Source organism: Bos indicus x Bos taurus, chromosome 18, assembly GCF_003369695.1.
Source record: "Bos indicus x Bos taurus breed Angus x Brahman F1 hybrid chromosome 18, Bos_hybrid_MaternalHap_v2.0, whole genome shotgun sequence".
NCBI lineage: Eukaryota > Metazoa > Chordata > Mammalia > Artiodactyla > Bovidae > Bos > Bos indicus x Bos taurus.
This window is the reverse complement of record NC_040093.1, coordinates 17,558,300-17,585,116: the sequence shown is the minus strand read 5'-3', so window position 1 is coordinate 17,585,116 and position 26,817 is coordinate 17,558,300. Positions and strand designations below refer to the sequence as shown.

General features: G+C 51.7%; 1 protein-coding gene across 9 annotated transcripts in view; it reads left to right on the top strand.

Annotated features, from left to right (window-relative positions):
- Positions 1-26,817, top strand: part of RYR1 (ryanodine receptor 1) — a 128,776-nt gene that overhangs the window by 62,139 nt on the left and 39,820 nt on the right. For 2 of the 9 annotated variants that reach the window (XM_027515909.1, XM_027515913.1), the window contains exons 55-84: positions 22-96; positions 197-272; positions 1,577-1,700; positions 2,007-2,122; positions 3,844-3,911; positions 4,007-4,128; positions 4,597-4,646; positions 5,055-5,115; positions 5,242-5,480; positions 7,068-7,149; positions 7,670-7,800; positions 8,041-8,373; positions 9,298-9,538; positions 10,896-10,983; positions 11,089-11,181; positions 11,754-11,768; positions 12,968-13,138; positions 14,644-14,703; positions 14,956-15,093; positions 15,582-15,694; positions 15,892-15,988; positions 16,516-16,622; positions 18,680-18,731; positions 18,875-18,943; positions 20,508-20,607; positions 20,953-21,032; positions 21,125-21,201; positions 22,139-22,212; positions 22,844-22,861; positions 23,964-24,044. In XM_027515909.1, coding sequence (XP_027371710.1) covers positions 22-96; positions 197-272; positions 1,577-1,700; positions 2,007-2,122; positions 3,844-3,911; positions 4,007-4,128; positions 4,597-4,646; positions 5,055-5,115; positions 5,242-5,480; positions 7,068-7,149; positions 7,670-7,800; positions 8,041-8,373; positions 9,298-9,538; positions 10,896-10,983; positions 11,089-11,181; positions 11,754-11,768; positions 12,968-13,138; positions 14,644-14,703; positions 14,956-15,093; positions 15,582-15,694; positions 15,892-15,988; positions 16,516-16,622; positions 18,680-18,731; positions 18,875-18,943; positions 20,508-20,607; positions 20,953-21,032; positions 21,125-21,201; positions 22,139-22,212; positions 22,844-22,861; positions 23,964-24,044 — 3,151 coding nt within the window. Of the gene's footprint in view, positions 1-21; positions 97-196; positions 273-1,576; positions 1,701-2,006; positions 2,123-3,843; positions 3,912-4,006; positions 4,129-4,596; positions 4,647-5,054; positions 5,116-5,241; positions 5,481-7,067; positions 7,150-7,669; positions 7,801-8,040; positions 8,374-9,297; positions 9,539-10,895; positions 10,984-11,088; positions 11,182-11,750; positions 11,769-12,967; positions 13,139-14,643; positions 14,704-14,955; positions 15,094-15,581; positions 15,695-15,891; positions 15,989-16,515; positions 16,623-18,679; positions 18,732-18,874; positions 18,944-20,507; positions 20,608-20,952; positions 21,033-21,124; positions 21,202-22,138; positions 22,213-22,843; positions 22,862-23,963; positions 24,045-26,817 lie in introns of all 9 variants that reach the window. The other 7 variants (XM_027515912.1, XM_027515907.1, XM_027515911.1 and 4 more) reach the window with 4 other exon arrangements.

Here is a 26,817-nt window from a genome sequence, read left to right as displayed (position 1 = left end):
GCCCCTCCCCTGTCACCCCAGACCTATGATGCAAGGGAAGGCTACAACCCACAACCCCCCGATCTCAGTGGAGTTACCCTGTCTCGGGAGCTGCAAGTGAGTCTTCTGGCCCTTTATTTGGGAACATGGAGGTGTCTGTGGTGAGAGGAGAACATCCTCTGAGTATGGGCCTTGACCCCTTTGCATCCACTCCTAGGCCATGGCGGAACAACTGGCGGAAAATTACCACAACACATGGGGGCGCAAAAAGAAGCAGGAGCTGGAAGCCAAGGGTGAGGGCGCCCATCCCATTCCAGCACAGACTCCCCTTCTCCGCAGTTCCCTAGTCACAGGCTCCGGAGTCCTAAGGGCCTGGGTTAGAGTTGCAAGACTTTGAACGATTACTTTCACCCCATTGAACCTTCCTTTCTGTGTCTCTCAGTTCAGTTCAGTCGCTCAGTCGTATCCAACTCTTTGCGATCCCATGGACTGCAGCACACCAGGCTTCTCTATCCATTACCAACTCCCAGAGCTTGCTCAAACTCATGTCCATCGAGTTGGTGATGCCATCCAACCATCTCATCCTCTGTGGTCCCCTTCTCCTCTTTCCTTCAACCTTTCCCAGTATAGGGGTCTTTTCCAATGGGTCAGTTCTTCACATCAGGTGGCCATCACATCAGTACTGGAGTTCCAGCTTCAGCATCAGTCCTTTCAATGAATATTCAGGACTGATTTCTTTTAGGATGGACTGGTTGGATCTCCTTGCAGTCCAAGGGACTCTCAAGAGGCTTCTCCAACACCACAGTTCAAAAGCATCAATTATTCAGTGCAGTACTCTTGCCTGGAAAATCCCATGGACGGAGGAGCCTGGTAGGCTTCAGTCCATGGGGTTGCTAAGAGTCGGACACGACTGAGCAACTTCACTTTGACTTTTCACTTTCATGCACTGGAGAAGGAAATGGCAACCCACTCCAGTATTCATGCCTAGAGAATCCCAGGGATGGGGGAGCCTGATGGGCTGCCGTCTATGGGGTCGCACAGAGTCAGACACGACTGAAGCGACTTAGCAGCAGCAGCAGCAGTCGGCCTTCTTTATGGTCTAACTCTCACATCCATACATGACTACTGGAAAAACCACAGCTTTGACTAGATGGACCTTTGTTGGCAAAGTAATGTCTCTGCTTTTTAATATGCTGTCTAGGTTGTCATAGCTTTTCTTCCAAGGAGCAAGCGTATTTTAATTTCATGGCTGCAGTCACCATCTGCAGTGATTTTGGAGCCCAAGAAAATAAAGTCTGTCACTGTTTCCATTGTTTCCCCATCTATTTGCCATGAAATGATGGGATCGGATACCATGATCTGAGTTTTTCGAATGTTGAGTTTTAAGCCAGCTTTTTCTGTGTCTCTACAGTGAGCGTTTACTCCTGTAGAGCTGTGGGGAGGATGTGGGGAGCATCTGAAAGCAATGTTAGGTTATGCTTATCTCTGTCTATATTCCTATAATTATGCACACTTTCAACTTCAGGAACCACGTCAATGAGAGATCTGGGTTCCCCCTCCTACCAACGCCCCTAATTTCTGGTCTTCGCTCTCCCAGGTGGTGGGACCCATCCCCTGCTGGTTCCCTACGACACGCTCACGGCCAAGGAGAAGGCACGAGATCGGGAGAAGGCCCAGGAGCTGTTGAAGTTCCTGCAGATGAACGGCTACGCGGTCACCAGGCAAGAGGGCTGGAAGCCGGGTCGGGGAGCGGTAGGGATCACGCGCGGAACCCCAGCATAAGCTGGGAGAGGCGAATCCGAAGTAGCGGAGGCGGAGCCAGAGAGAGGAAACTGATAGGGTGGGGCTGGGGCGGGATCAGAGGGGTGTGGCCTGTGGGCGGAGGCGGGGCCAGAGGGGAGGAGTCTAAGAAGAGTGGGGCCTGGAAAACGAAGGTGGTTCCTGGAGGAGTCCAGGGGAAACTGGAAAGAGGCGGGAAATACCGGTGATCTGGGTCTGAGCTGACCCCTCGCTCCGCCTGCACGCAGAGGTCTTAAGGACATGGAACTGGACACGTCTTCCATTGAGAAACGGTTCGCCTTCGGCTTCCTGCAGCAGTTGCTGCGCTGGATGGACATTTCTCAAGAGTTCATCGCTCACCTGGGTACGAAGAATTCCCTCCTCGCGTCCGCCTTAGCTGCAGTTTCATCTAGGGACCCAGTTCATGCATTTCTGTCCCCGCCCCCGCGCCCTCCCCATTTAGTCATTGAGCTAGACTTTGTTCTAGGGATTTAGAATAGGACGATGAACAAGATAAAGATCCCTGTCCTTTGGCAATTTACATTCCGGTGGTGGATACATTCCCGAGGTGGATTCAGACAATTAACGTTGGAAATAACGTGATCACTTAGTGTGTTAGAAAGTGATTAGTGTTATGGGGAGAGGAATACACTAGAGCCAGCTAAAGAGGGCTGGGAGTGTGGGCCAGTTGTAATAGAATATTCCAGGAAACTAGGGAGAGCGCTACTTGGTCATCTGGGGAGAGTAAATCAGGCAGAGGATCAGCCCGTGCAGAGGCTGCAGATGTATTAGGAGGTCTGTGTGGCTGAAGCAGAGTGGGGTGGGTAGGGTGGTGGGGAGAATGAGAGGAAATGGGGTCAGAAAGGTGACAGATCAAACCAGGCTTTACACCATGGTGAGGATTGTGGCTTGTTACTCTGAGTGAGATGGTGCCCTGTGGGCAGTCTAAGCAGGAGAGGACCCTGGTCTGCCTTGGGTGTTCACAGGCTCCCTCTGACTGCCTGTGGGGGGTCAGGAGCAAAACAGAATTAGAACTGGGAGATTCTGGGCCTAGTTTGAAGGCTGAGGCTGTTAAGATGTCTTGCAGATGCCTCTTATATGTCACTAAGAGTCACAAGTGGGGACCCTGTAATCCAGGCTTCCCCCAGAGAGCGAGCCACCCTGGAACCCCCAAATTCCCTTCAGCTAAGTGAAAGGCCCAGCAGGATTCACTCACACATCTCACCCCAAATCCCATGCGAGTGGGACCCCTGTGCTGCACACCCTCCTGGATATTCCCTTTCCTCCTGAACCTCAGTTTCCTCATCTGTGAAACGGGGATTCTGTTCACTATAACCAGCAGTGGTTCTGTCCCTTATTTGCTAAGTGACCTGAAGTAAGCTGTTGCACCTCAATTTCCTCATCTGTAAAATGGGGACGAAGGACCAGCCAGGCCTCCCATGTTGGGAGGAGATTTTACGAGGACTTTTCTCACGGTGTCAGAGACATAGCAAGTGTTTAGTAATTAAGCCTTATTTTATTATTATTTTAGTAGTATTATTTTAATAATATGAATTATTATTATTACTATGATGATGATGATTGAAACAGATTTCCACCTTAAAGTTAAATCTAGGGGACTTCCCTGGCAGTCTAGTGGTTAAGACCATGCTTCCAGTGCAGGGGGCACGAGTTTAATCCTGGTCAGGGAACTAAGATGCCACATGCCATGCACTGCAGCCAAAAAAAGGCTAAATTTAGCTTTTAAAATTTCCCCTCCTCACCTATCACAAATTCTTTTCTTCCTGTCTACACTGACTTCTTTTTTTATTTATTCATTCCATATTTACTCAGTGCCAGGTGAGGAGGGGGAATGGCCTTACCCCATTCCAGTTTGTCCTTCTCTCCATTTTCAGCATCAGGAAGGGATTGATCAAGGAGTTGGGATCAGATGAAAACAGGGAAGAGAGGTTTGCCTCAAAGCCGACAGCAGTGACTTCATACCAGGAGCTTATCTGCTGTCATACCCTCAGTCTGCCCCATCAGAAAACCCTGATTTCCCTAGACTTGAAGCCACCATGACCGCTATTTGCCTTCCCCCACCAGAGGCCGTGGTCAGCAGTGGACGAGTGGAAAAGTCCCCTCACGAACAGGAGATTAAATTCTTTGCCAAGGTGAGAGGTGGCCACAGAAGCTGAAGGAGGCTGGGGACTGGTGGGCTTTCCTCGCCCTACACCCAATCCCCTTTATCTCTTCCCCATGCCCCCAGATCCTGCTCCCTTTGATCAACCAGTACTTCACCAACCACTGCCTCTATTTCCTGTCCACCCCGGCCAAAGTGCTGGGCAGTGGTGGCCACGCCTCCAACAAGGAGAAGGAAATGATCACCAGGTGCGCCCCCCGCCCCCACCAGGACTTCTGACTCAGACCCCTGACCTCATGGCGTTGTAATCCTGGGTCCTTTTCTCCCAACCTTGGACTTTAAAGGCTCTGTCCTGGGTGCTGGGCACTGATCAGTCTACCTGCAGAGGTGATTGAAGGGCTGGGGTGACAAGCTGTCCTGGTGTGCCCCCCAGGATACGGGACTTTCAGGCCGACTGGGATGAGTCAGTCATCCTATTAGAAAGGCAGATCGGCCTCCCCATCCCCAGCGTCCCAGTTACTGCTTGAGACTCTCTAGCTGGTTCATCTCTCTGCCCCTCCCCCTCCCTCTGTCTCCTTCATTTTCTCCCCCATCATCCTTTCTCCTCCTGGCTCTGTCCCTCTCTCCCTGTCTTCCCTGTCTCTCCTCCTCTGATTGTGTCCCCTCGCTGTCCTCGCTCCCCGTTTCCCCTGTCCTGTTCCTTTCTCTTTCTTCAGCCTCTTCTGCAAGCTTGCGGCTCTTGTCCGTCACCGAGTCTCTCTCTTTGGTGAGTAGGTCTGCTCCCCAAGCCCTTCTCCCAAGTCTTCCCTCTCTTCGCCTCTTCACAACCTCACCCTGAAGAGATATGGCCCAGGTTCATGCCTTAATCTGAACAACCTTCACTGTTCTTCCTCTGGACTTGGACATGGAGTGGGTAGTCCTGGGAATGGGACAGTGGCTGGGAGAGTCCTGGGCCCTGCCACCCAGGAGTGCCCAGACTCCTCACCAGACAGCGATGGCCCAGAAGTCAGGGCTGGGGTCGGGGAGGGATCGGCAGGGGGTCACAGGATGAGGAAAGGACAGGGGCCTACGGAGTTGGGGTGGGGTGGGTGGAGAGAGATGAGTTGAGGTGGGTGAAGAGGGAGCTGCTGTCGTCATTACCCTTCCTTCACCCAGGCCCACCTTCCTCCCCCAGGCACGGATGCCCCAGCTGTGGTCAACTGTCTTCACATCCTGGCACGCTCCCTGGATGCCAGGTGGGGCCATGGGTCACGGTGCCCACTCCCATTCTACCCCTGCCCCCCGCCGCCCCCACCCCTGTTCTCCTGGACTCTCTGCCGTCTCAAATCTCAGATTGCAGAGTGCCCCCACTTCCCTCCTAGGACCGTGATGAAGTCTGGCCCCGAGATTGTGAAGGCTGGCCTCCGTTCCTTCTTTGAGAGTGCCTCGGAGGACATTGAGAAGATGGTGGAGAACCTGCGGCTCGGCAAGGTGTCACAGGCGCGCACGCAGGTGAAGGGCGTGGGCCAGAACCTCACCTACACCACTGTGGCCCTGCTGCCGGTCCTCACCACCCTCTTCCAGCACATCGCCCAGCATCAGTTTGGAGACGATGTTATCCGTAAGGGCTACTGATCCCAGGGACCGTGGTGGGGCTGGGGGTGTCAGTTCCACCAACACCATCCATCCCAGTGTGCCTGGTAGAGTCTGCGGGTGTTTCAGTGTTACGTTTATTGAGAGGTTTCATTGCCGTAAGCAAAGTGTGCATTCAGTTCAGTAAATTGGTAGGGAAGAGAATGAGTTAATCAGAATATTCATTCCATAGATCTAACAAAAGACCCTCCTTCACTGTAGCTTAACCAATTACATGTATATTTCTTTTTAAAAACATCTTTACTTATTTATTTACTTTTGGCTGTATTGGCTTCCCAGGTGGCGCTAGTGGTAAAGAACCCACTTGCCAGTGCAGGAGACATAAGAGACACGGGTTCAATCCCTGGGTCGGGAAGATCCCCTGGAGGAGGGCATGGCAACCCACTCCAGTATTCTTGCCTGAAGAGTCCCATGGACAGAGGAGCCCGGCGGGCTGCAGTCCATAGGGTCACAAGGAGTCAGACGCAACTGAAACAGCTTAGCACACACATACATGTTGTGTCTTCATTGCAGCACACGGGCTTCTCTCTGGTTGAGGTGTGCGGGCTTAGCTGTCCCTTGGTTTTACCTTCCACTTTGAGTGTAGCTTCCCAGGTGGCTCAGTGGTAAAGAATCTGCCTGCCAGTGTAGGAGACGTGGGTTCGATTCCTGGGTTGGGGAGATCCCCTGGAGAAGGAAATGGCAACCCATTCCAGTATTCTTGCCTGAAGAATCCCATGGGCAGAGGAGCCTGGTGGGCTACAGTCCATGGGGTTGCAAAAGAGTTGGACACGACTTCGCAACTAAACCACCACCGCTTATGATGAAGGGATCTCCAAACTTTTTGTTGAACTCTTGAATATGAGCTGCACAAACAGTGACACCTCATCCCTAAATATTCAGCCTGGAACATCTAGATGTTGCAGAACCTTTTCTCCTGTAACCACAATTTCAGTATCACTCTTAACCTGACTATGGTTAGATTTCCCCATTACCCTCAAAATGTCTTTGATTTGTTTTTTAATTCAGAATTCAGCGAGGTTTCTCTCACTGCGTGTGGTTGTCATGTCTCTGTCGCCTCTTTTCAATCTAGACAGTCCCCCTGCCCCCTCATGACATTTAGGAAGTTGATGAGGTTCTTAACCTGGCCTCCTGGGGAGTGTGTGGATAACCGAGATTGGAGTCAGGATTGGATGTCTGTTTGCATATTCTGGAGGCAGTGTCCAGCATTATCATCAAAGAGATCCATGACCCTTCTCCAAGGAAAGAAAAACTAGCCTTTATTGAATGTCTGCTGTGTGCCCTGTCCCAATTGCTTTCTGAGTATTAATTATTAATATTAATAATTATTAATTATTATAATTAATAATACTTTCCGAGTATTGTTTAATCTTCACAGCAACTCCCTAACGAAAATACTATATTTATCCACATTTTACAGAGAGGGAAACAGGCCCAAACTAGTAAATGGCAGGCTGGCTCTACAGCCCCTGCTCTTACTCTGTCATTTGGAGACAAAGGAGGGGTTAGGGGAGGACCGGACTAACCCCAACCCCACCCTTTCTCCCCTACTCAGTGGATGACGTCCAGGTCTCTTGCTACCGAACACTGTGCAGTATCTACTCTCTGGGGACCACCAGGAACCCTTACGTGGAAAAGTAAGGAGAGAGATAGTTTGGGGCTGGGGTGGGGACTGTTGGGGCTCAGGGACGTGAGGGCTCAGGAGAAGATGGGAGTGAGTGAAAAGCTGGGAGATGGTTTGTCCTCAGAAGACATGCGCACGGTGGCAACTGCAGTTCCTTCAGTTCCTCAGTGTGGCCACGTGAGGGCACTCAGGTAGGCCAGTGAAGGTGGCCAGAGGCCCTTGGCACCAGGATGCTAGGTTGTTCTCCACTGGCAGGGGGTACGCAGAAACTCTGGTGGCCCACGGGAGCCAGGCATGCTGGGGGGAACTGGGGAGGGTGGCTGGCAGTGCCCAAGTGGGCTTTCCTGAGCCCAGATCACCGACGGAGAAAGAGGACATTCAGGAAACCCAGGGAAATGGCTACATCGGTGGCCACCAGTGAATGGCAGCTCTGCTCCTAAGGGTTCTGGGAGAGGCACTTCTGTGGAGTACGGGACTGGGATCCAGGACTGGGCAGAGGGGGCTTGGAAGCTAAGTACAACCTTCTCTTCCAGATTGCGGCCAGCCCTGGGCGAGTGCCTGGCCCGCCTGGCAGCGGCCATGCCAGTGGCATTCCTGGAGCCGCAGCTGAATGAATACAATGCCTGCTCAGTGTACACCACCAAGTCTCCCCGGGAGCGGGCCAGTAAGTGGGGTGGGGCTGGGGCGGCTGGCAAGGGTTGTCTTCCGCCCACACAGGGTCCAAGGAGACCCATTGTGAAGGTAGTAGGGTCCAGTCTGGGCCCTGAGGTGTTGAGGATTCCTCAGTTTGCGGGTGCTTCAGATTGGGGAACCCCAGAGCTTATGGAGACACCAGTTTGTGGTATGGACACTGAGGTCTGGGCATGAGGAGTTGGCATGCCCTGACACCCTCCCTGTACCCCAGTCCTGGGGCTCCCCAACAGTGTGGAGGAAATGTGTCCTGACATCCCAGTGCTGGAGCGGCTCATGGCTGACATCGGGGGGCTGGCTGAGTCGGGGGCCCGCTACACGGAGATGCCGCACGTCATCGAGATCACGCTGCCCATGCTGTGCAGTTACCTGCCCCGCTGGTGGGAGCGCGGGCCCGAGGCACCCCCACCTGCCCTACCTGCCGGGGCCCCTCCACCCTGCACAGCCGTCACCTCCGACCACCTCAACTCGCTGCTGGGGAACATCCTGCGAATCATTGTCAACAACCTGGGCATTGACGAGGCCACCTGGATGAAGCGGCTGGCTGGTGGGTCTGGCGAGCGCGCAGGTCCAGAGAACTGGGGCCAGTGTCCTGGGACTCAGGTCTCTGGATCTCAGAGGGAGATCTCAGGGTCTGTGGTTTTCTGGGAATGGGGAGGAGTCAGATCTCGGTTTTCTCAGGATCACAAGGCCAGAGATCATTCCCAGGAGCCTGAATCTCAGGGTCATAGCGTCCGAGATGGATGCATGGATCCTGGGAATCTTCCAGGCTGGATTTGGAATTTCTGGAGCCTTGGAAAGGGTTAGGGGCTGAGTCAGAAGGCTGAGTTCCTTATACAAAGGGTCAGAGAACCAGGTCAAACATCGGGGTCCCTGATATGGACAGTTAGGGTTCTGGGTCCAAGGTCAAGAAATGAGTCTTTAAAAGGTTGGAATTCCTGGTTCATAAGTTCCATGTCAGGGGTTGAGTTTTGGATCAGGGCCAAGCTAGAGATCAGAGCTGAGGTCAGAGGCCAGGGTCAGAGGCCAGAGAAGGTAAGAAGCCAGAGGTATTGGTCAGAAATCATGTGGTGAGCTCCATCTGGGTATAGACCAGGTCAGAGGTTAAAGACTGGAGTGAGATCTCATGGGCTAGGGTAGGGTATCAGGTTAGGATTCACTTGTTGGGGTCAGAGGTCAAGGACCTGTGTCAGGCTAGAGGGTCACAGTTTCAGGTCAAAGGTTATGGTGGGTGGGATGCAGATTCAGGTGCTATGTCAGAGGTCACAGTCTGAGGTCAGGCGTGGGATCGTAAGTTGATACTGGGGTCAGACATGAGGGTCAGGCTGGGATCAATGTTAGTTTGTAGGTCAGAGGTACAGGTTGGAAGTCAGGGATGGGAACAGAGGTCAGGGGTGGGATCAGAGGTCATAGATGAGGTGCTGGAGTCAGCAGCTGGCCAGCAGCCCATGCGCCCGGTCTGCTCCTGCAGTGTTTGCCCAGCCCATTGTGAGTCGGGCCCGGCCGGAGCTCCTGCACTCTCACTTCATCCCCACCATCGGGCGGCTGCGCAAGCGGGCAGGGAAGGTGGTGGCCGAGGAGGAGCAGCTGCGCCTGGAGGCCAAGGCGGAGGCCGAGGAGGGCGAGCTCCTGGTGCGGGATGAGTTCTCTGTGCTCTGCCGGGATCTGTACGCCCTTTACCCGCTGCTCATCCGCTACGTGGACAACAACAGGTCAGCATGTCCCCAGCTGTCCCCCACACCCCTCAGCCTGGCCTCTGGCTTCCCTGGACCCCTTCTGACCTCTGGCCTCCGACTTGCTATGTACTTGCAATTCCCACTTCATCCCAGCCTACCTCCTGACCCCCAGCCCCTGTTGCTTCTGGACCAATAGAAGCCAGCGTGTGTTTGCTCCCCTTCTGCTCCTTTAAACCTCCTGAATCTGAGGCCCTGTGAGGGTTGCAGTGTTAACCAGAAGGAGCCGTATTTCCCTCTTTCATCACTGGTCACCATCCAGACCTTGCCAGCCTAATATGCCCCAGAAACATGAGTCTTTGTAAAGGGCAAGCTCAGATATCAATCAGTTGCTAAAACATCTCCCTGAAATCAGAGGCACCATTTAAAGTATTCAGTCTTAGGTGCAGCCAGATCCAGGGCTTGAACAAGTTTCAACTCCAAGTTCCATCTTGGTTGGAAAAGATTTTAAGGTTGTACCAGGGCTTTGTAAGCAACGGTTCACGGATTGATTAGCTATGTCTGTCCCGGGAGCAGAAGCACACAGCAGTATGCATGCTATATATATCCTCGCGAGCTCATCTTTGTGCACATGAATGGGTATTGCTGTAGGATAGATTCCTAGGAGCAGAAATCGAAAAGTTTGGACAAGTAAAGCGAGGTATATTCAACACAGTGAAAATACTAATGGAATGAAATTGAACAGATTGTTGTAGCATGAATCTCACAAACATCAGGTTGAATGAAAGAAACCAGAAAATTTTAAATAGTGTACATATCATATCATCTTTTTATGTAATGTTCAAGAACAAAGATAATTCATGGTCTAGAAGCCAGGATAAGGATATCTTTCAAGAAGAGGATGGGGGCACAAGGTAACTTCTGGGAACTGGAACTGTTCTTTTTTTAAAATTATTTATTTATTTATTTGGGTGTGCTGGTCATAGTTGGGGCATGCAGGATCTTTAGTTGTGGCATATGGGATCTAGTTCCCTGACCAGGGATTGAACCCAGGCCCTCTGCATTGGGAGCATGGAGTCTTAGCCACTGGACCACCAGGCAAGTCCCTAGAAATGTTCTATTTCTTGACTTGGGTGGTGGTTACCCAAATCAAGTGTGTTCACTAGGCACTTTATACATATGTTATACTTCCATAAAAAGGGTTAGAGACAGAAAAAAATTTTCAGTAATTGTCATTTATAATTTTTAAATCATCTGAATGGCCAGATTACCATAGAAAGCTCTCCCTCTCCCGTTTGAGTCTCTGGGTGCCCTCCCCTGAAGTGTCTCCCTGCTGCCCCCTTCCCTGGGGGTCCCTGCCCTCATCCCTCACCAGCCGCTTCCCCTGCCTGCTCAGGGCACACTGGCTGACCGAGCCCAACCCCAGCGCGGAGGAGCTGTTCAGGATGGTGGGCGAGATCTTCATCTACTGGTCCAAGTCCCACGTGAGTCCCCACCCACCCGCCCCTCCTCTCTGGATCCCCGAGCAGCTGCTGCCCAAAGAAGCCCTCCCCCACCCTGTCTGATCCTCAACACCTCTCCCCCACCAGAACTTTAAGCGTGAGGAGCAGAACTTTGTGGTCCAGAATGAGATCAACAACATGTCATTTCTGACGGCCGACAACAAGAGCAAAATGGCCAAGGTTGGTACTTTGCTCTTGGAGGAGGACTTAGCCAGGAGGGAAGGGGGGACAGCCTCGGGCTTCCTAGCTGACCCCTCCTCACCCCGCCCGCCCTCCTCATCCTGGTCACGTTCCCTGAAGCCCTCACAGCAGCCCCTTCCCCATCCTCCTTCCTCCCCACCTCCCCCTTCTCTCAGCTCCATCCCCTCCCTCCCCCATTTCCCTCTTCTTTCTTCCTCTCCTCGCTCCTCCCTACCTGCTTTCTCCTCCCCATCACCCAGCACCTCATCTTACTCCATCCTCCCCACCTCCCTCTTCCACCCCAATTTCCTCCTCTCACTTCTCCCACTTCTTTCCTCCTATTCCTTTATTCCACATCCCCACCTCCTTCCCTCTCCCCTTAGCCTTCCCTGAACTGCCCTCTAAAGGGCAAGGTCAAAAGGACAAACCCACCATCCTCAGCGAGGTCTGGAATTCCCCAGTTGGGGGGTACACGTCAGGGTGGGGCAGAGGAGCTGGCTTGGAGGGGCCCTGGGGTTCTTGGAGGGACTGGGGTAACACTTCTTGTCTCTGTCTGCACCCTGATGCAGCAGACGGGAGATGTACAGGTCAGCTCCACATCTGGGACCTTCTGCATGGCTCTTGGCTAATACCCTCTACCCACCCGCCCCCAACCCCAGCCTCTGCTCTGCCTCCAGAAAACCCTTCCCCTGTTCCCTGCCTCTCAGCCTTGGCTTTCGGCCCCGCCCTCTTTCTCTTGCTCCACCCCTCCTCCCACTAACCATCCCCTTCCCGGCCCTCAACTTTTGGTAGTTTTTTTTTTTTAACTTTTATTAAAAAAAAATAAAAACTCTCCTCTCAGCTTTCCCCAGAGCTTCAAAGCATCGTGGACTGAGGTTCTAGGGAATGGGAATGGGGGTGCAAAAGGCACGTGCATGATTGGGTTTAAGGCCTGGACTTGAGAATTAGACCGACTCAGGTTAGAATCCTGATTCTTGGCAGTGTGATGTTGGTCAAGTGTCTTACCCTTTTGAGCCTTAGGCATCTGGTCGGTGGCCCCTGGCCCCAGAGCTCTGTAAGGACCCAGTGAGATGCCGCATGTGCTGGCACACGGGTCACACTCTGTATCACGAGCTGGCGTGGATGTGGCTCTGGCTGAAGCTTGCCACTGGGGCTTTTCATTGGCATGACTGGGGTGGCCCTGGCCGTGGGTCTGCACCCGAGGCTCCAGAACACGGCTGTGGGACTCTGTGCCCCGTGTTTCTGCTTCCAGATCTTTCTGGACCTGTCTTCTCTCTTGTATCTTCTGTCTTCCTGTCTCCTTGTTCATCTTAGTCTCTCAGTCTCTCTCTCGATCTCTTTCTTCCCACTTCTCTTGTCTCTTGGGACTCTTCCCTGTTCTACATCTTCATTTCATTCTCGGGAACTCTGTCTGGGGCTCTGAGATGGGGGTTGTATGTGTGTTGTAGGGGCAGGAGGGGTGTCCTAGTGAAAGTTCTGAGGGGATTCTGGGAGAAGAATCCCAAGGTTGTGGAAGCCTGGAATTGGGGGAAATCTGGAAGGATTTGGGATAGAAGCTGAGAATTCGGGATAGAAGCTTTGATCTGTGAGACTCTGGGGTCAGGGCTCAGGGTCTGAAATGAAAGATCGGCAAGGGCTGGGGTGGAAACTGAGGTGGCTCTGGGATCGGGGAGGGTCTTTCTAACATTCAGGCGCGGGGCTGGATTGTGGACAGTGGTGGCAGGGTGGGGCTGGGGCAGAGGCCAGGCTGGGACTCAAGCTGGCACTGAGCTCTGTGTTCCCACAGTCAGGTGGCTCGGACCAGGAGCGCACCAAGAAGAAGCGCCGGGGTGACCGGTACTCCGTGCAGACGTCGCTGATTGTGGCCACGCTCAAGAAGATGCTGCCCATCGGCCTGAACATGTGTGCCCCCACTGACCAGGAGCTCATCACACTGGCCAAGACCCGCTATGCCCTGGTGCCTGCTCAGCCCCTTTCTGGGAACTGCCAGGGTCCAACTCAGCACCTTACTGAGCCCCACTCAGCACCCCTACTAAACCCCTGCCATCTCTCAGGGGCCCTCCCTAGGACCCTCCTGAGTCCTCCAGGACCCTGAGGGCTCACTGGGCCCTCTAGAATGCCTGAACCTTCCCACAGGATGCTGAGGGCCCCACTTGGGATGCTGTCAGAACTCTGGATCCTAAGGACCCTAACTGGGACCCCACTGGAACCCAGGAAGGCCACTAAGACCCCCCTAGGACCCAAAGACCACATCAAACCTTCAGGAACCCCACTGAACACCAACCCCACCTCTGCCAAACTTGCTAGAATCCTGAGGATCCCATCTGAGACACCTTAAGCCCCCTGAGACTCCTCCAAGTCCTCTGCCAGGACCTGCCCAAGTCCCTTGGGACCCACAGAGCCCCTCATGATCCCACTGGCCCTCCTCTGAACCTCTGGATTCCCACTGGGCTCTCCAGCTCACTCTCTCTTTTCCTCAGGACCCTGTGGATCTCTCCCCTTGGAGTCTGTTAACCCCCAACTGAGCCCCAAAGACTCTTAGGGGCCCAGTGAGCACCCTGTGACCTTAAGTAGCCCCCAGGTTCCTAATGACTTCTTCCCTAGGCTCAGAGACTGAGACCCCTTCTAAGCCCTCTGGGACCCCAAAGAGGCTCCTGGGGCCCCTTTTATCCATTATATGGGAACTCCCCCCCCCCCAGATCATTTTCAGCCTCAGGGACCCAAGAAGTCCTCCCAGGATCCTGCCCCAAGACCCTTAGAACCTCCCCCAGGACCCTGCTAAGCACCCTGAGGATCTACTAATCTCCAGGACCCTGAAGACCACTGATTCTCCGCTGATATCACAAGCATTCCCTTTCCCAGAACCCTAAAGCCTCCTTCCCTCAGGACCTCAAGCTTTTCCTAGGACCTGTTGAGGCCTGCTGGACCTGTTGAGGCCTGCTGAAATCCCAAAGGGCCCTTCTGACCCCTTAACTTGGTTCTTGAGCACCCCCTCTCCTGGGATCCTAAAGAACCCCCACCCTACTGATCCCTGTTTTAGTCTCTGTGTGAACCCCGCCAGTGACAAGTGATTTGCCTGACCTCCTTGACCTCTGATGACCTTGCTGCCTCTTATAATCCCCCTCACCTACCTCTGATTTTCAAAAATTCCCTGCCCATCTCCCACTTACTCCCAGCCCCACTCTGACCCTCTTCTGACCTCCTTTTATGACCTTTGAGGATATCCTCATGTCAACCCCTACCTCCTCTCATACCCCAACGAGGCCCCTCTAATCCTGATTCTTCAAGGTGCCTTCAGTGGCCACTCGGACTCCTCTCTGACCATTCCTGACCTCTGGATCCTTTTCATTTCTCTTGAATCCTCTCTTGGATCTTGGGGTAGTGGGGCTAGAAGGGAGAGGGTTGTAGGACAAGGAGGATGCTGGGCCCTCCGGAGTGACCCAGCCTGGCTTGTCTCTTCAGAAAGACACAGATGAGGAGGTCCGGGAATATCTGCAAAACAACCTTCACCTTCAGGGAAAGGTACGCCTCTGCCTCCTCAATCTGCAACTGAAAGGGGCGCATCAGGATAATAGCAACAGTCACAGCCAGCTTTTGAGCCCTCATATCGGTGCCAGGCATCGAAAGAAGGACCTTAACTCGTACTCAATCCCTCAGTGAATCATCGTGGCATTGAATCGTGGGGTGGGGGCGTGGCCCTCCCAGAAGCCCGGCTGAGGGAGGAGGGAGCGGGCAAGGGAGAGGCCTCAAGCCGGACGATCTTCCTCCTCTCAGGTCGAAGGCTCCCCTTCTCTGCGCTGGCAAATGGCCCTGTACCGGGGCCTCCCGGGCCGCGAGGAGGACGCTGACGATCCGGAGAAAATCGTGCGCAGAGTTCAGGAAGTGTCCGCCGTGCTCTACCATCTGGAGCAGGTGTCTTACTGCTGAGTGGTCAAAACTTGGTCTCTGGGCGGAGCCTGGGGCGGGTCTTAAATCTTTTGTAGGGGATGGGCCTTGAATTTTACAACGAGACTTAAAATGGAGGCTTTGATATGGGAGTCAGACCTGGCGCGCAATCTTGGACCTAGGGACAGCGCCGGTGCAGAACTTTGGGTCTGAGAGTTAGGCCTGGTGGAGACGCGTTGACTCTGTGGGCAAGACCTTGGGCGGGTCTTGAGATTGGGGTGGGGCCTAAGGGGGCGGGCTGAGTCTGTGGGCGGGGCCTATGAGGGAAATAATTGGTCTGCGAGCGGAGAACAGGTCAGAACTTTGACTCTATTGGCGGAGCCAGGGTGTTCCTTTGACCCTGTGAATCGTCCTGAATTTGGACTGGGCACAGATGGGCATTTTCACTCGGGGCTGGAAGTGGGAATCAGACCAGGGGCAGAACCTGGAGCCATGACACATAATCCCGCCATCAGATCGAGCACCCTTACAAGTCCAAGAAGGCCGTGTGGCACAAGCTCTTATCGAAGCAGCGCCGGAGGGCAGTCGTCGCCTGTTTCCGCATGACCCCCCTGTACAACCTGCCCACGTAAGACACCCCGCCTCCAATGGAGGAAGGGAGCCTAAGCCGCCTTGGAGAATGGGTGGGTGAGGAGGCGAGAGGATGGGGTGCGCACCCAGTGGGGTCTTGAGGAATGGTTAGCGGAGGCAGAATGGTTAGGGGAAGCGGTGCGAGGGACGTGCATGGGGAAATCTTGCTGACGCCTCAAATCTTCCCCTGCGAAGGCACCGGGCCTGTAATATGTTTCTGGAGAGCTACAAGGCGGCGTGGATCTTGACAGAAGACCACAGTTTTGAGGACCGCATGATAGATGACCTTTCAGTGAGCTGGGGCCTGCCTGGGAGTGTGGGGGCAGATGGGTAGGGCTGGGGCCCACCTCCAGGGGTCATCCTTCACACTGAGCGGTGTGGGAACAGGGGCCCCTGGCTTGGGCAGAAGCAGGGGAGGGTGCAGGATGTGGGAGAAGAGAATAAAAAGTCTAGCAGGGCTTATCGGAGAAGGCAATGGCACCCCACTCCAGCACTCTTGCCTGGAAAATCCCATGGATGGAGGAGCCTGGTAGGCTGAAGTCAGTCCATGGGGTCACTAAGAGTCGGACACGACTAAGCGACTTCCCTTTCACTTTTCACTTTCATGCATTGGAGAAGGAAATGGCAACCCACTCCAGTGTTCTTGCCTGGAGAATCCCAGGGACGGGGGAGCCTGGTGGGCTGCCGTCTATGGGGTCGCACAGAGTCGGACACGACTGAAGCGACTTAGCAGCAGCAGCAGCAGCAGCAGCAGGGCTTATATGAGAGACAGATGGGGACTCTGGAAACCCCTACCCAAAGCCCCACTCCTTCCTCCAGAAAGCTGGGGAGCAGGAGGAGGAGGAGGAGGAGGTGGAAGAGAAGAAGCCAGACCCCCTGCACCAGCTGGTCCTGCACTTCAGCCGCACCGCCCTGACTGAAAAGAGGTGAGACCCTTCCTGGGTCTGCAAGAGGGACTCACTACCTCTTCCCACCCCAGTCCTTGCTCCTCAAGAGAGAACCTCTGTGTCCCGGGAAGGGGGGACACCCACAGCTGATCCTTTAATGTCATTTAACTGGGACAGGCAGAGTCGCCTTGTACCACTGTGCAGACTGGGCACTTCACAGGGGCATCTCTTCTGAAGGGTTCACATCACAGGCAATATCCATTTAGGCTTATTCTAGAAGAAAATGTCTTGTTCACATAAAATCAGTTGCAGTATATTATAGGGGCGAGGTCAGTATATTGCGATGCATTTCCAGCAGATGGCAGTGAGGAACAGGGCACTTCTAATTCAGACAAAAGCTTCATATGGGCCAATGGCAGTCTTGGGAATAAATAGCAGTAATAAGGGCGCTGCCGCTAACGGTAACAACAGGCAGTATTTATCATATGCTTTTCATGTGTCGGGCATCATGTTAAACACTTGATGGTGAGATCCTCTCACTTCATCTTCACACTATGAGATAGATATTATTATCACCTTTGTGTGTGTGGATGAGGAAATGAGGCACAGAGATTTGTTTTTCTCATGGAACACCAAGTCAGGAGATAGAGAGTCCTGGGCTGGGCAGGGGCATAGTGACACTGACAGAGACCCATGCTCAGTCAGGATTTCTGCCCTGCCATTCTAAGCTGTTGCCTCATAGCTACAAAATGAATGCTGAACCTCCAGACATCGTGACTACATGTCAGACAGAAAGGAGAAAGGCTTTCCTCTAAGGAAAACCCAAATCCTTTTAGCCAAGGAACGCTCTCCATGGTGGGCTTAGGCACATGGCCCATTGGCTAGAATTCTGACATCAGGCCACCACCAGCTGTGAGGGAGACTGGAAAGCCGAGTGTTCTGTTTTCTATTCTCTGGGAAAGCAGTGACTCTGGAGTTAGACTCTTCAGGTTTGAATTCCAGTACAGACTTTGTGACATTGGCCAAGAAAATTATTTGTGCCTCAGTTTCCTCATCTGTATAATGGGACTAGTCATTGTGACCCTTGAACAATGCAGGGGTTAGGAGCACTGATGCTGAAGCTGAAGCTCCAGTACTCTGACCACTTGATGTGAAGAGCTGACTCATTGGAAAAGACCATGATATGGGAAAGATTGAAGACAAAAGGAGAAGGGGGTGGCAAAGGATGAGATGGCTAAATAACATCACTGACTCAATGGATGTGAATTTGAGCAAACTCCAGGAGACAGTGAAGGACAGGGAAGCCTGGTGTGTTGCAGTCCATGGGGTCTCTTAAGAATCAGACACAACTTAGTGGCTGAACAACAAAGGGGAACTAACCCTTCACACATTTAAAAATTCATGTATAACCTTATAATTGGCTCTCCATATCCATGGTTCTCCATCCGTGGATTCAACCAACAATGGATCATGTAGTACTGTAGTAGTATTTATTGAGGGGAAAAGACCCCACATATAAGTGGACTCATGCAGTTCAAACGCGTATTGTTTAAGGATCAACTTTATATCTACCTAGTTGGATTACTATGAGAATTAATGTTATTATGTACCAACACTTAGAATAGAGACCAACCTAGAGTAAACTCAATGGTTGTTGGCCATTACTTCTGCTATCATTAGTATTATTATAGAGGAGATGCAAGGAAGTGGTTGATCATAGTTGTCAGGTGAGCTAACCAGTTGTCAGGTGGCAAGATAGTCCCAGAAGCTCTAGGGTTCCATCACACCATCACAACAATCCCAGTGGAAAAGGAGCACTTCTATCAATAGCTTCAGCAAAACTCCCAGAATGAATTCCACCGGACCAGTGTGGATCACATGACCATCTCTTACTTATTATTGTAGTCAAGCAGATAGAAGGTAGCAATTGGCTCAGCCTTGATCACATGCCCAGTCTGGCAATGGAGAGCCTACCCCATCGGCACCACACAGCCTGAGCGTGGGGAGAACTGACTTTCCATAGGAAATCTGGAGGCGCTTATAAGATGGAGTTCCTCCATACTGGGCCCTAACTGTCTCCCCACTTACTTTCTCAGCAAACTGGATGAAGATTACTTGTATATAGCGTATGCTGATATCATGGCTAAGGTGAGGCCCTGCCCCCATCTAGGGCAGGTTCCCTTCCCTGCCCACCGCCGCCCAGCTGCAATGCCTGTCCACTGAAAGGGCTGGGACTGGACTGGGGTATCTTTTCTGTTCACCATCATCTCTAACTGATGCCCCATCCCCAGAGCTGCCACCTGGAGGAGGGAGGGGAGAATGGCGAAGCTGAAGAAGAGGAGGTTGAGGTTTCCTTCGAGGTAGGTGTGATCAAGTAGTCCCGGAAGAAAGGGGTAGGGGACCCTGACTCCATCATCCCCCATTCATTCAGCATGTGTTCACAGAGCAATGCTGTGGGCCCAGCCCTGGGCTGGGTGATGTTGGGTACACAGCTGTGACCAAGCCAGTCCACTGGGGAGACAGCTACATCAGGCAGACAATAACAGCATCGAGTATCCATGGTGATGATGAGGGGAGCTAGGCAAAATGGTCCTGGCAGGAAGAAGGAGGCACAAGCAGTGGGGTCAGAGTGGGGGAAGCCAGGGAAGTTCAGGGGGTCATGGGGACCCTGGAGAGACACCTGATCCAGCCTGGGGGGACGGGCTTCAGGGAGGGCTTCTCAGAGGAAGGGATGTCCGCAGAAAAGGATAAAAGAAATGTGCCAGTTGAAGAAAAAGAGGAAAGTGTTCCAGGTAGGGCCACAGCATAAGCAAAGGCCAGACAGTGAGAGAGTAGTAAATGCAGTGAGCCCAACCTTTCATTCATTAAGGTGATCAGCAAGCATTTCCCCGAGTTTCTCAACCTTTTTTGTGTCAGGGTCCCTTTTGGCATCTGGCAGTTCTTTTCTTAGGATCATGTATTTATGTTTAGAAAATATTTGTTTGGCTGCATTGTGTGTTAGTTGTGGCTTGAGGGATCTTTGTTGGGTCATGTGGGGTCTTTCATTGCAATGCATGGACTCTCTAGTTGTGGCTCAGTAGTTGAAGCACTTGAGCCCCAGAGCACATGGGCGTCAGTAGTTGCGACACCCAGGCTCTCCAGTTGTGGCTCAGGCTCAGCTGTGGGCTGTGCGCTTAGTTGCTCCACAGCATGTAGGATCTTAGTTCCCTGATCAGGGACTGAACCCATGTCCCCTGCATTGCTAGGAGGATTCTTAACCACTGGACCACCAGCGAAGTCCCTCAGAATAATGTGTCTAAATGTACAAAATGAATTCATAGCAGAAGAAATAGGTGTATTAAAACAGTTACTAAAATATTATTTTAAAAATTTGTGATACAGTAATATCTGTATCTGTTTATTAATCTACCAAATAACAAGAACTAACAGTGGATCCAGTAGCTACTGTAATTGATAAGTGGTGATGAACATAAGTGACATTTCAAGAATGTCTTCAAAAATAATGTGGTATGCAAACATCTGTGATTCTGATGGGTGACACAACCACAGATTCTGCTAACATTGCCATGATTTATGACCTCATCTGTAATGGAAGGAAATGCTACATTTCAGCCAGAGGCGGGGAAACATAAACATAGACCTTCCCCCGCCATCCGTGTTCACAGATCCCTGGGATTTTATCCATTGACTCCTTGAAGGTGTGTGGGGCCACGTTACAACCACTCCAGGCCCAGCCCTGTGCTCAGTGCAGGAGACCAATCACAGATCTAAATCCCAGGGGACAGAGGAGCTTACAGTCGAAGGAGTGAGCCAGGGGATGTGGCTGGATCAGGAAGAGCAAGGGTGAGGGCAAGGCCGTGAAGGGGAAAGGCTGGGCTGGTGGGCCTGGATTCACTCAGCAATGTGGGCCGGACTCTACTGCAGGAAAAAGAGATGGAGAAGCAGCGTCTCCTGTACCAGCAGGCGCGGCTACACACCCGGGGGGCCGCGGAGATGGTGCTGCAGATGATCAGTGCCTGCAAAGGTGCCCTCCGTGTGCATTTGGCTCCCCCTGAGTACACCATCCTGTCCCAACCCACCCAGCCCCTCGGGACCCAGCAGGCACACCCTCCCACCCCTTCTGCATGTGGTTTGCCCTCTTGCCTTGCAATTTCCCACTAATTCCTTCAATCCTGATCACCCCTGCCCACACACCCTTGCACACTCCTCTAATCAACCTTGCACACACACCCTTGCACACTCCTCTGCCCAGTTCTCTGACATTCCCCCCGGGGTGGCTGTTTTCTGGTGGGCGGAGAACACTGATTCCAAATTGAGCAGACCACTGTTTGCCCCCCGCCGTGCCCCCCCTGCAACCCGTTCCCCCAAGGAGAGACAGGCGCCATGGTGTCCTCCACCCTGAAGCTGGGCATCTCCATCCTAAATGGGGGCAATGCTGATGTGCAGCAGGTAACGAGTGAAGGGACTTGGGAGGAGGGCTAAGAGGGCTGGGAGGTTCCTGTGTGACTCCCAGGTCCCCCACTCCTCCCACCCTTCTGCAGAAAATGCTGGATTACCTGAAGGACAAGAAGGAAGTTGGCTTCTTCCAGAGTATCCAGGCACTGATGCAAACCTGCAGGTGGGCTCTAGTGCACATATTATTTAAAAAAATAATGTTATCTATTTATCTTTGGCTGTGTTGGGTCTTTGTTGTTGCACAAGTGTTTCTCTAGTTGTGACAAGCAGGGGCTACTCTCTAGTGGCGATGCATGTGTGTCTTACTGTGGTGGCTTCTCTTGTTGCAGAGCACAGGGCTGTAGGGCTTGTGGGCTCCAGTAGTTGGAGCACGTGGCTCAGTAGTTGTTGCACACAGATTTAGTTGCCCCAAGGCATGTGGGACCTTCCTGGATCAGGGATCCAACCCGTGTCTCCTGCACTGGCAGGCAGATTATTAACCACTGGATCACCCCACTGAGCCACCAGGGAAGCCCCCTAGTGCACATCTTTCATAAGCTGAGTCCCCAGTCCTGGTACCACCTCCAGTTCTAGTTCTGTTCTCTTGGTTCCAGGAACAGAGACCCACTCAGGCCAGCTCAGATAACAGGGAGTTTACTGTAAGGAGTCACATGGAACAATAAAGGAGGCAAAATGCCGCAGACTTTAAGAATGAGTCATGTTAAGGATCCAGATAGCTGGAAGGTATTTGAGACTTCAGGGGCACTCAGGCAGCAGGGACTTGGGGCTCTTTCTGATGACCCCCATTCCTGCGGCTCCTCTGCTGTCTGCTTTCGCTCTCCTCTTGTGGTTGACTGCCTTTCACTGCCTCTCTGAAGCTTTTGCTAATTGATGGTTTCTGTTTCCTTCTGATTTCAGCTTTTATGTATTTCATCCTTGCCCCACCTTACCCCACAGCTGCTACTGCATAGCTTCTATCAACTCTTAGTTTCTGCTTCCTCTCGATTTCAGCTTACTCTCTCTACCACCTTCCCCCATCATGGGGAGGGCTGCCAGGCTCTGGAATAGAGGAGGGCAGAGGCCTCAGCGCATCTTCACCGTCTTTCCTTTCTTTCCCTCAGTGTCCTGGATCTCAATGCCTTCGAGAGGCAGAACAAGGCAGAGGGGCTGGGCATGGTGAATGAGGATGGAACTGGTGAGGCCCTTTTGGGCTTCCCTCTCCCTGGGGCATCCCCTTCCTTCAGGTTTTTCTACTCCCTCCCCCAACATTGCCCAGAACTCCCTTCCCCCAAACACCCTCCCTCCCCAAGAGCATCCTCAGGTTCCCCCTCCTGCAGTGGTCCCAGTCCTGCCCCGCTCCCATTCCTCCAGAGTTTCCCTCCCCCTGGTCCCAACCCTGGGTGTCCTTCTGTGTTCTCACCTGTCGCCACATGGATCCCACCCTCCACATGCCCCAAGTCTCCAGCCCGGGTTGCTGTTCTCTCATTAATGTCCCTAATCCGAGTTAATTGAGTCTCCTCTTTGCTGTGTTGTGACGTGTCTAACCTTTCTGCCCTGAACCTTGCCTCCTGCCTCTCCATCTCTACCTGTCCATCTCTCTTTCTCTTCCCTCTTCTTTCTTCCATTCTGCTTTCACCCTCTTCTTGTTCTCTTCTTTGCTTTCTTGCTCCTTCTTGCTCTTTCTCTCTATGGGTTGTTTCTCTCTGTATGTCTTCAATCCTGACCATATCAATGTGTGTTTTTTTTCCTGTCTCTCTGTCTCCTTCTGTCTTTCTTTTTCCTTCTTTTTCTTCTGCTTCTTCCTCCCATCCTGTTGGCTGCCTCAGTCATCAATCGCCAGAACGGTAATTCCCGGAGCCCATTCCTTGCTATGCTGCTGCCACCCCTCCCTTCTAACCCCCAACTGCCCCCCTCCACCTGGTGGCTGAGGATCTGGGACATGCAGAGGAGGGAGGTACCATGCCGGCGGAAAATCTTGAGATCAGGGCTCCAGAGACCAAGAGTCGGGTCCCAGATTAGCCACTGACAACACATGGAACTATGAATAAATTGCTTACTTTATGTAAGCTTGTTTCCCCATGTGTAAAATAGAAGCAAGAGAAGATGGCAAAGATCCTTTTCCAGCTGGATGTTGTTGGACTTCCAGACCCAGATTCGCAGTCCCGAGGTGGGGTGAACCCCACTCCCACATACCAGGCTCTCTGCACCCGCGACCCCAGATTGATCGAGTCTGCTGTTCCCATCCACCAACCGGATTGGTTGCCCCCAAGCATCCACTCTGATTGGTGTGCGTGCCTCCTCTGCACCTGCTCTGGTTGGCCTGAACACTCACTATCTAGCTTTCCCCTCGCTCGTCCCGCCCCTATAGTCTACAGTGATTGACTCCTTTCAGATGCCCATTCTGATTGGTCCATGTTTACACTCCTCCCCCTCTGCTTTTCTTGGATTGGCTGCTTTTAAGACATCTGAGCCAATTGGCTTTCGACTGCATCGCCTGCTCATTTCTCTCCTGCACAGACCCTTTGCGTGAAAGTGACTACAACCCCCATAATCCATTAACCACACCCCCCACCCCGGAGTCCTGGAGCGAGGTTGAGGGAGGTATCAGCAGCCCAAACCTCTTCTAGGTCGACAGACACTCTTGGATGTCACACAAGTGGTGACATCAAGGAGACACTGATACTGTAGAAAGACGCTTGAGGCCGCAGCTTCATGACTCAGGGCCCCTCAGTCTCCTTCTGCTGATGTCCTGGACTCTGAGGTTGGGACCTCTGGTGTCATGGATTCCCATGGCCCTCATAGTGTCTTTAAAATGGTGGCTGCTGCTCCCTGCACACCTGCCCTTTGTGCATGTGTGTGCAGTGTGCATGGGCCGTGTGCACACTTTCTGGTGTCCTTGCGCATCTGACGTCTTCTGGACCGTGCCTTACCCCCGCTTCCACCCAGGAGAGAAGGTCATGGCAGATGATGAATTCACCCAGGACCTGTTCCGATTCCTGCAGTTGCTCTGCGAGGGTCACAATAATGGTGAGGAGGAAAGGAGGGTGAGATGGAGAGGCGGCCAAGGTCTGGGGTGGGTCTGGAAGGGTTGCCTGAGTTAACCTCCAGTCCCATTCTCCCCTGATCAGTGACGACCTCACCACCCTTCCAGGCCCCACTGTCCTCGACCCCACAGTCCTTCGTTTTTTACTTTCAACCAATGTCAAGCCCTGTCTGCCCACTTGCCTAAATCTCTCTTGAATTTCAGGAATCCAGCCACTTTGTTTCACTTTCACCTCCTCTAACCAGTCCAGTTCCCCCAAAGCAATCTGCCAAAACCCAATTTGGCCAAAAATCAATTTTCACACATGAGCAGTTCGCCACATGCCGTTTTCCCACAGGCATTTTGCAGCAGCTGCCAAAGTTCAGTAAATGCGGTGGATTTCCTTTAACTCTGGGTCTGCAGAGGGAAAAATTGCCTGGCATTTCTAAATGAATCTCTTAGAACCACTTATTAATTTTGCTTATAAAATACTTTGCCAGGAGGAAGTCTCGCATTCTCTTGCCTAGCTTAAACAAGTTTGAGTTTTCACAACTTGTGTTCTGGTTCAGACAATATAACCAGATGAAGGATGACACAGCAAGTTAATGAAATACATCACTGGTGAGAAAATGACACCTCACGTGGCACACGGTGTACAACGTTAAAGGAACAGTTTGAAGTTCTGAACAGCAAACATCCCACCCAATGCAGTTTCCTATGACAAACACGCACAGTCTCGAAGTTGTGGTTATAACACTTAGCAGGTGATAAGAAACCACAGACTGCCCAGAAATTAACTTCATGACAAGAATGGGAGTGATTCTAAACCTAACTTCCATAGAACCTGCACCCCACTTGGCTAGTATTCTTTAAGGTAACTGGTAAACATCTTTAATTTTTACTCTTTTCTTTTCAACAAAGGATAAAGCATGAGCCATTGTTTCCACAGCTAGTTTTCCTTCAAGTTCTGTTACATACCTTAGTGCCAGGTGACTAAGGTTTTCTTTCTTTAACGAAGGTGGAATCAGTCTTTGGGATTTAAAATGAATTTTCGTCCCTGGGTCTGTGACTTTTGGAACTAAGAATGTTCTTTCGGTGAAATTTCTTTCTCCCACCAAATCTGCCATCCAGCCTTCTGCCCAAATTTGTGGATTCGTAAACCAGTCTAGTCGAATAAATGTTTGAAATATCTTTCAAATCTTAGAGGCTTTGCATGTCTTGAGTGTTCCGTGTCATTCAGAGCAGACAAAACCAGGGAGTTGTAGCTAACCATTTAGGCTTATGGTCTGATTTAAATGAACACAGAAAAAGGAATTAGAAAACAAGGTTGGTGGGAAAGCCTATCAATTTGCTTATAAAATCTTGAATGTCTGACTATTACTTTTTGTCTATCACATGAAACCAGGCAAAAGGACATTCAGACTGAAATAGTGATTGTGAAGTGTTTAGAGGGAAGTCAAGTAGAAGTAAAACTTCAGGAGAAAAAAATTCCAAGGGGCTGTTGAAGCCATCCTGGGCAACACACTGCTATAACATCAAAAGGATTTAACTGAAGTTCTATTCATTGCCTTGATAATCTGATGAATTGGTCATTTGGCAAATGGGTCTATAGAAGTTGTTCTCAGACTCAAGTGTGCCTAGGAATCACCTGGAGGCCTTGTTAAAATAGACTTTTGGACCCCATCCCAAGTTTTTTGATTTAGTAGTTCTGGGATGGAGCCCAGGAATTTGCATTTCTGACAGGTTTCTGGGAGATGCCAACTCTGCTAGTCTGGACTGGTGCTTTGAGAATCACTGCTCCAAAGCGCAACTCTTAACCTCAGCACTCTCTTTAAGGCCCCTTAAGAACCGCTGTTGTTGGGACTTCCCTGGTGATTCAGTGGTTAAGACTCTGTGCTTCCAATGCAGGGGGTGCAGGTTTCAGCCCTGGTCTGGGAACTAAGAGTCCACAAGCTGTTGTTTATTGAGCACTTACATACCTGTTATAAATTTAGAACAGATCAGTGTTCTAAATTCATTATATATACTAACACATTAAAATCTCAGGACAGCTCGATAAAGTAGGTCTATTGCGACTACCATGTTACATATGGGAAAACCAAGACAGTCTGCCGCACACAGAGGTCACACAGTGAGGAATTTGAGCAGCCAACGCCTACTCATCTTTCAGGTCATAGCTCAGAGGTCCTCTCCTCCACGAAGCCCTCCCTGACCACCCAACCTGGGTCAGGCAGCTCTTCTGGGTTCCTCCAACCCCCTGACCTTCCTCCATCACAACCGTGATCATCATAATTATTATTCCAGAATTTCTCAACCACACACTAAAGAAGGGAGAATGGTTTAATAAGCACCCAAGTAGCCATCACTCAGCTCAAATTATAAGCTTTCTGCCATAGACCGTTTTTCAAATAGTGGGAACTGACTCACTAGATGGTCCTGAATCAAGTTTATCGCCGAGATTCTCATCTCTAATTGCACATTGGTATGCCTGGGGAGCTTTGCAAGACGCTAACGCCCAGTTTTCACCCCAGATAGTCTAATTTAATTGGTCTGGGATGAGGTATGAGCATTGGGAGTTTTAAAACTCTCCAGGTGTCTCTAATGTGCAATCAAGGTTGGGAGGTTAAGAATATACATTTAGTGCATTGAGATCAGAATTCTTTCTAGTTAACTCAACTAGTACAGGACACAAAATAGCAGAATGCATGGCACATACTGGGGTTCCCAGGTGGTGCTAGTGGTAAAGAACCCGTTTGCAATGCGGGAAACTGGAAGACT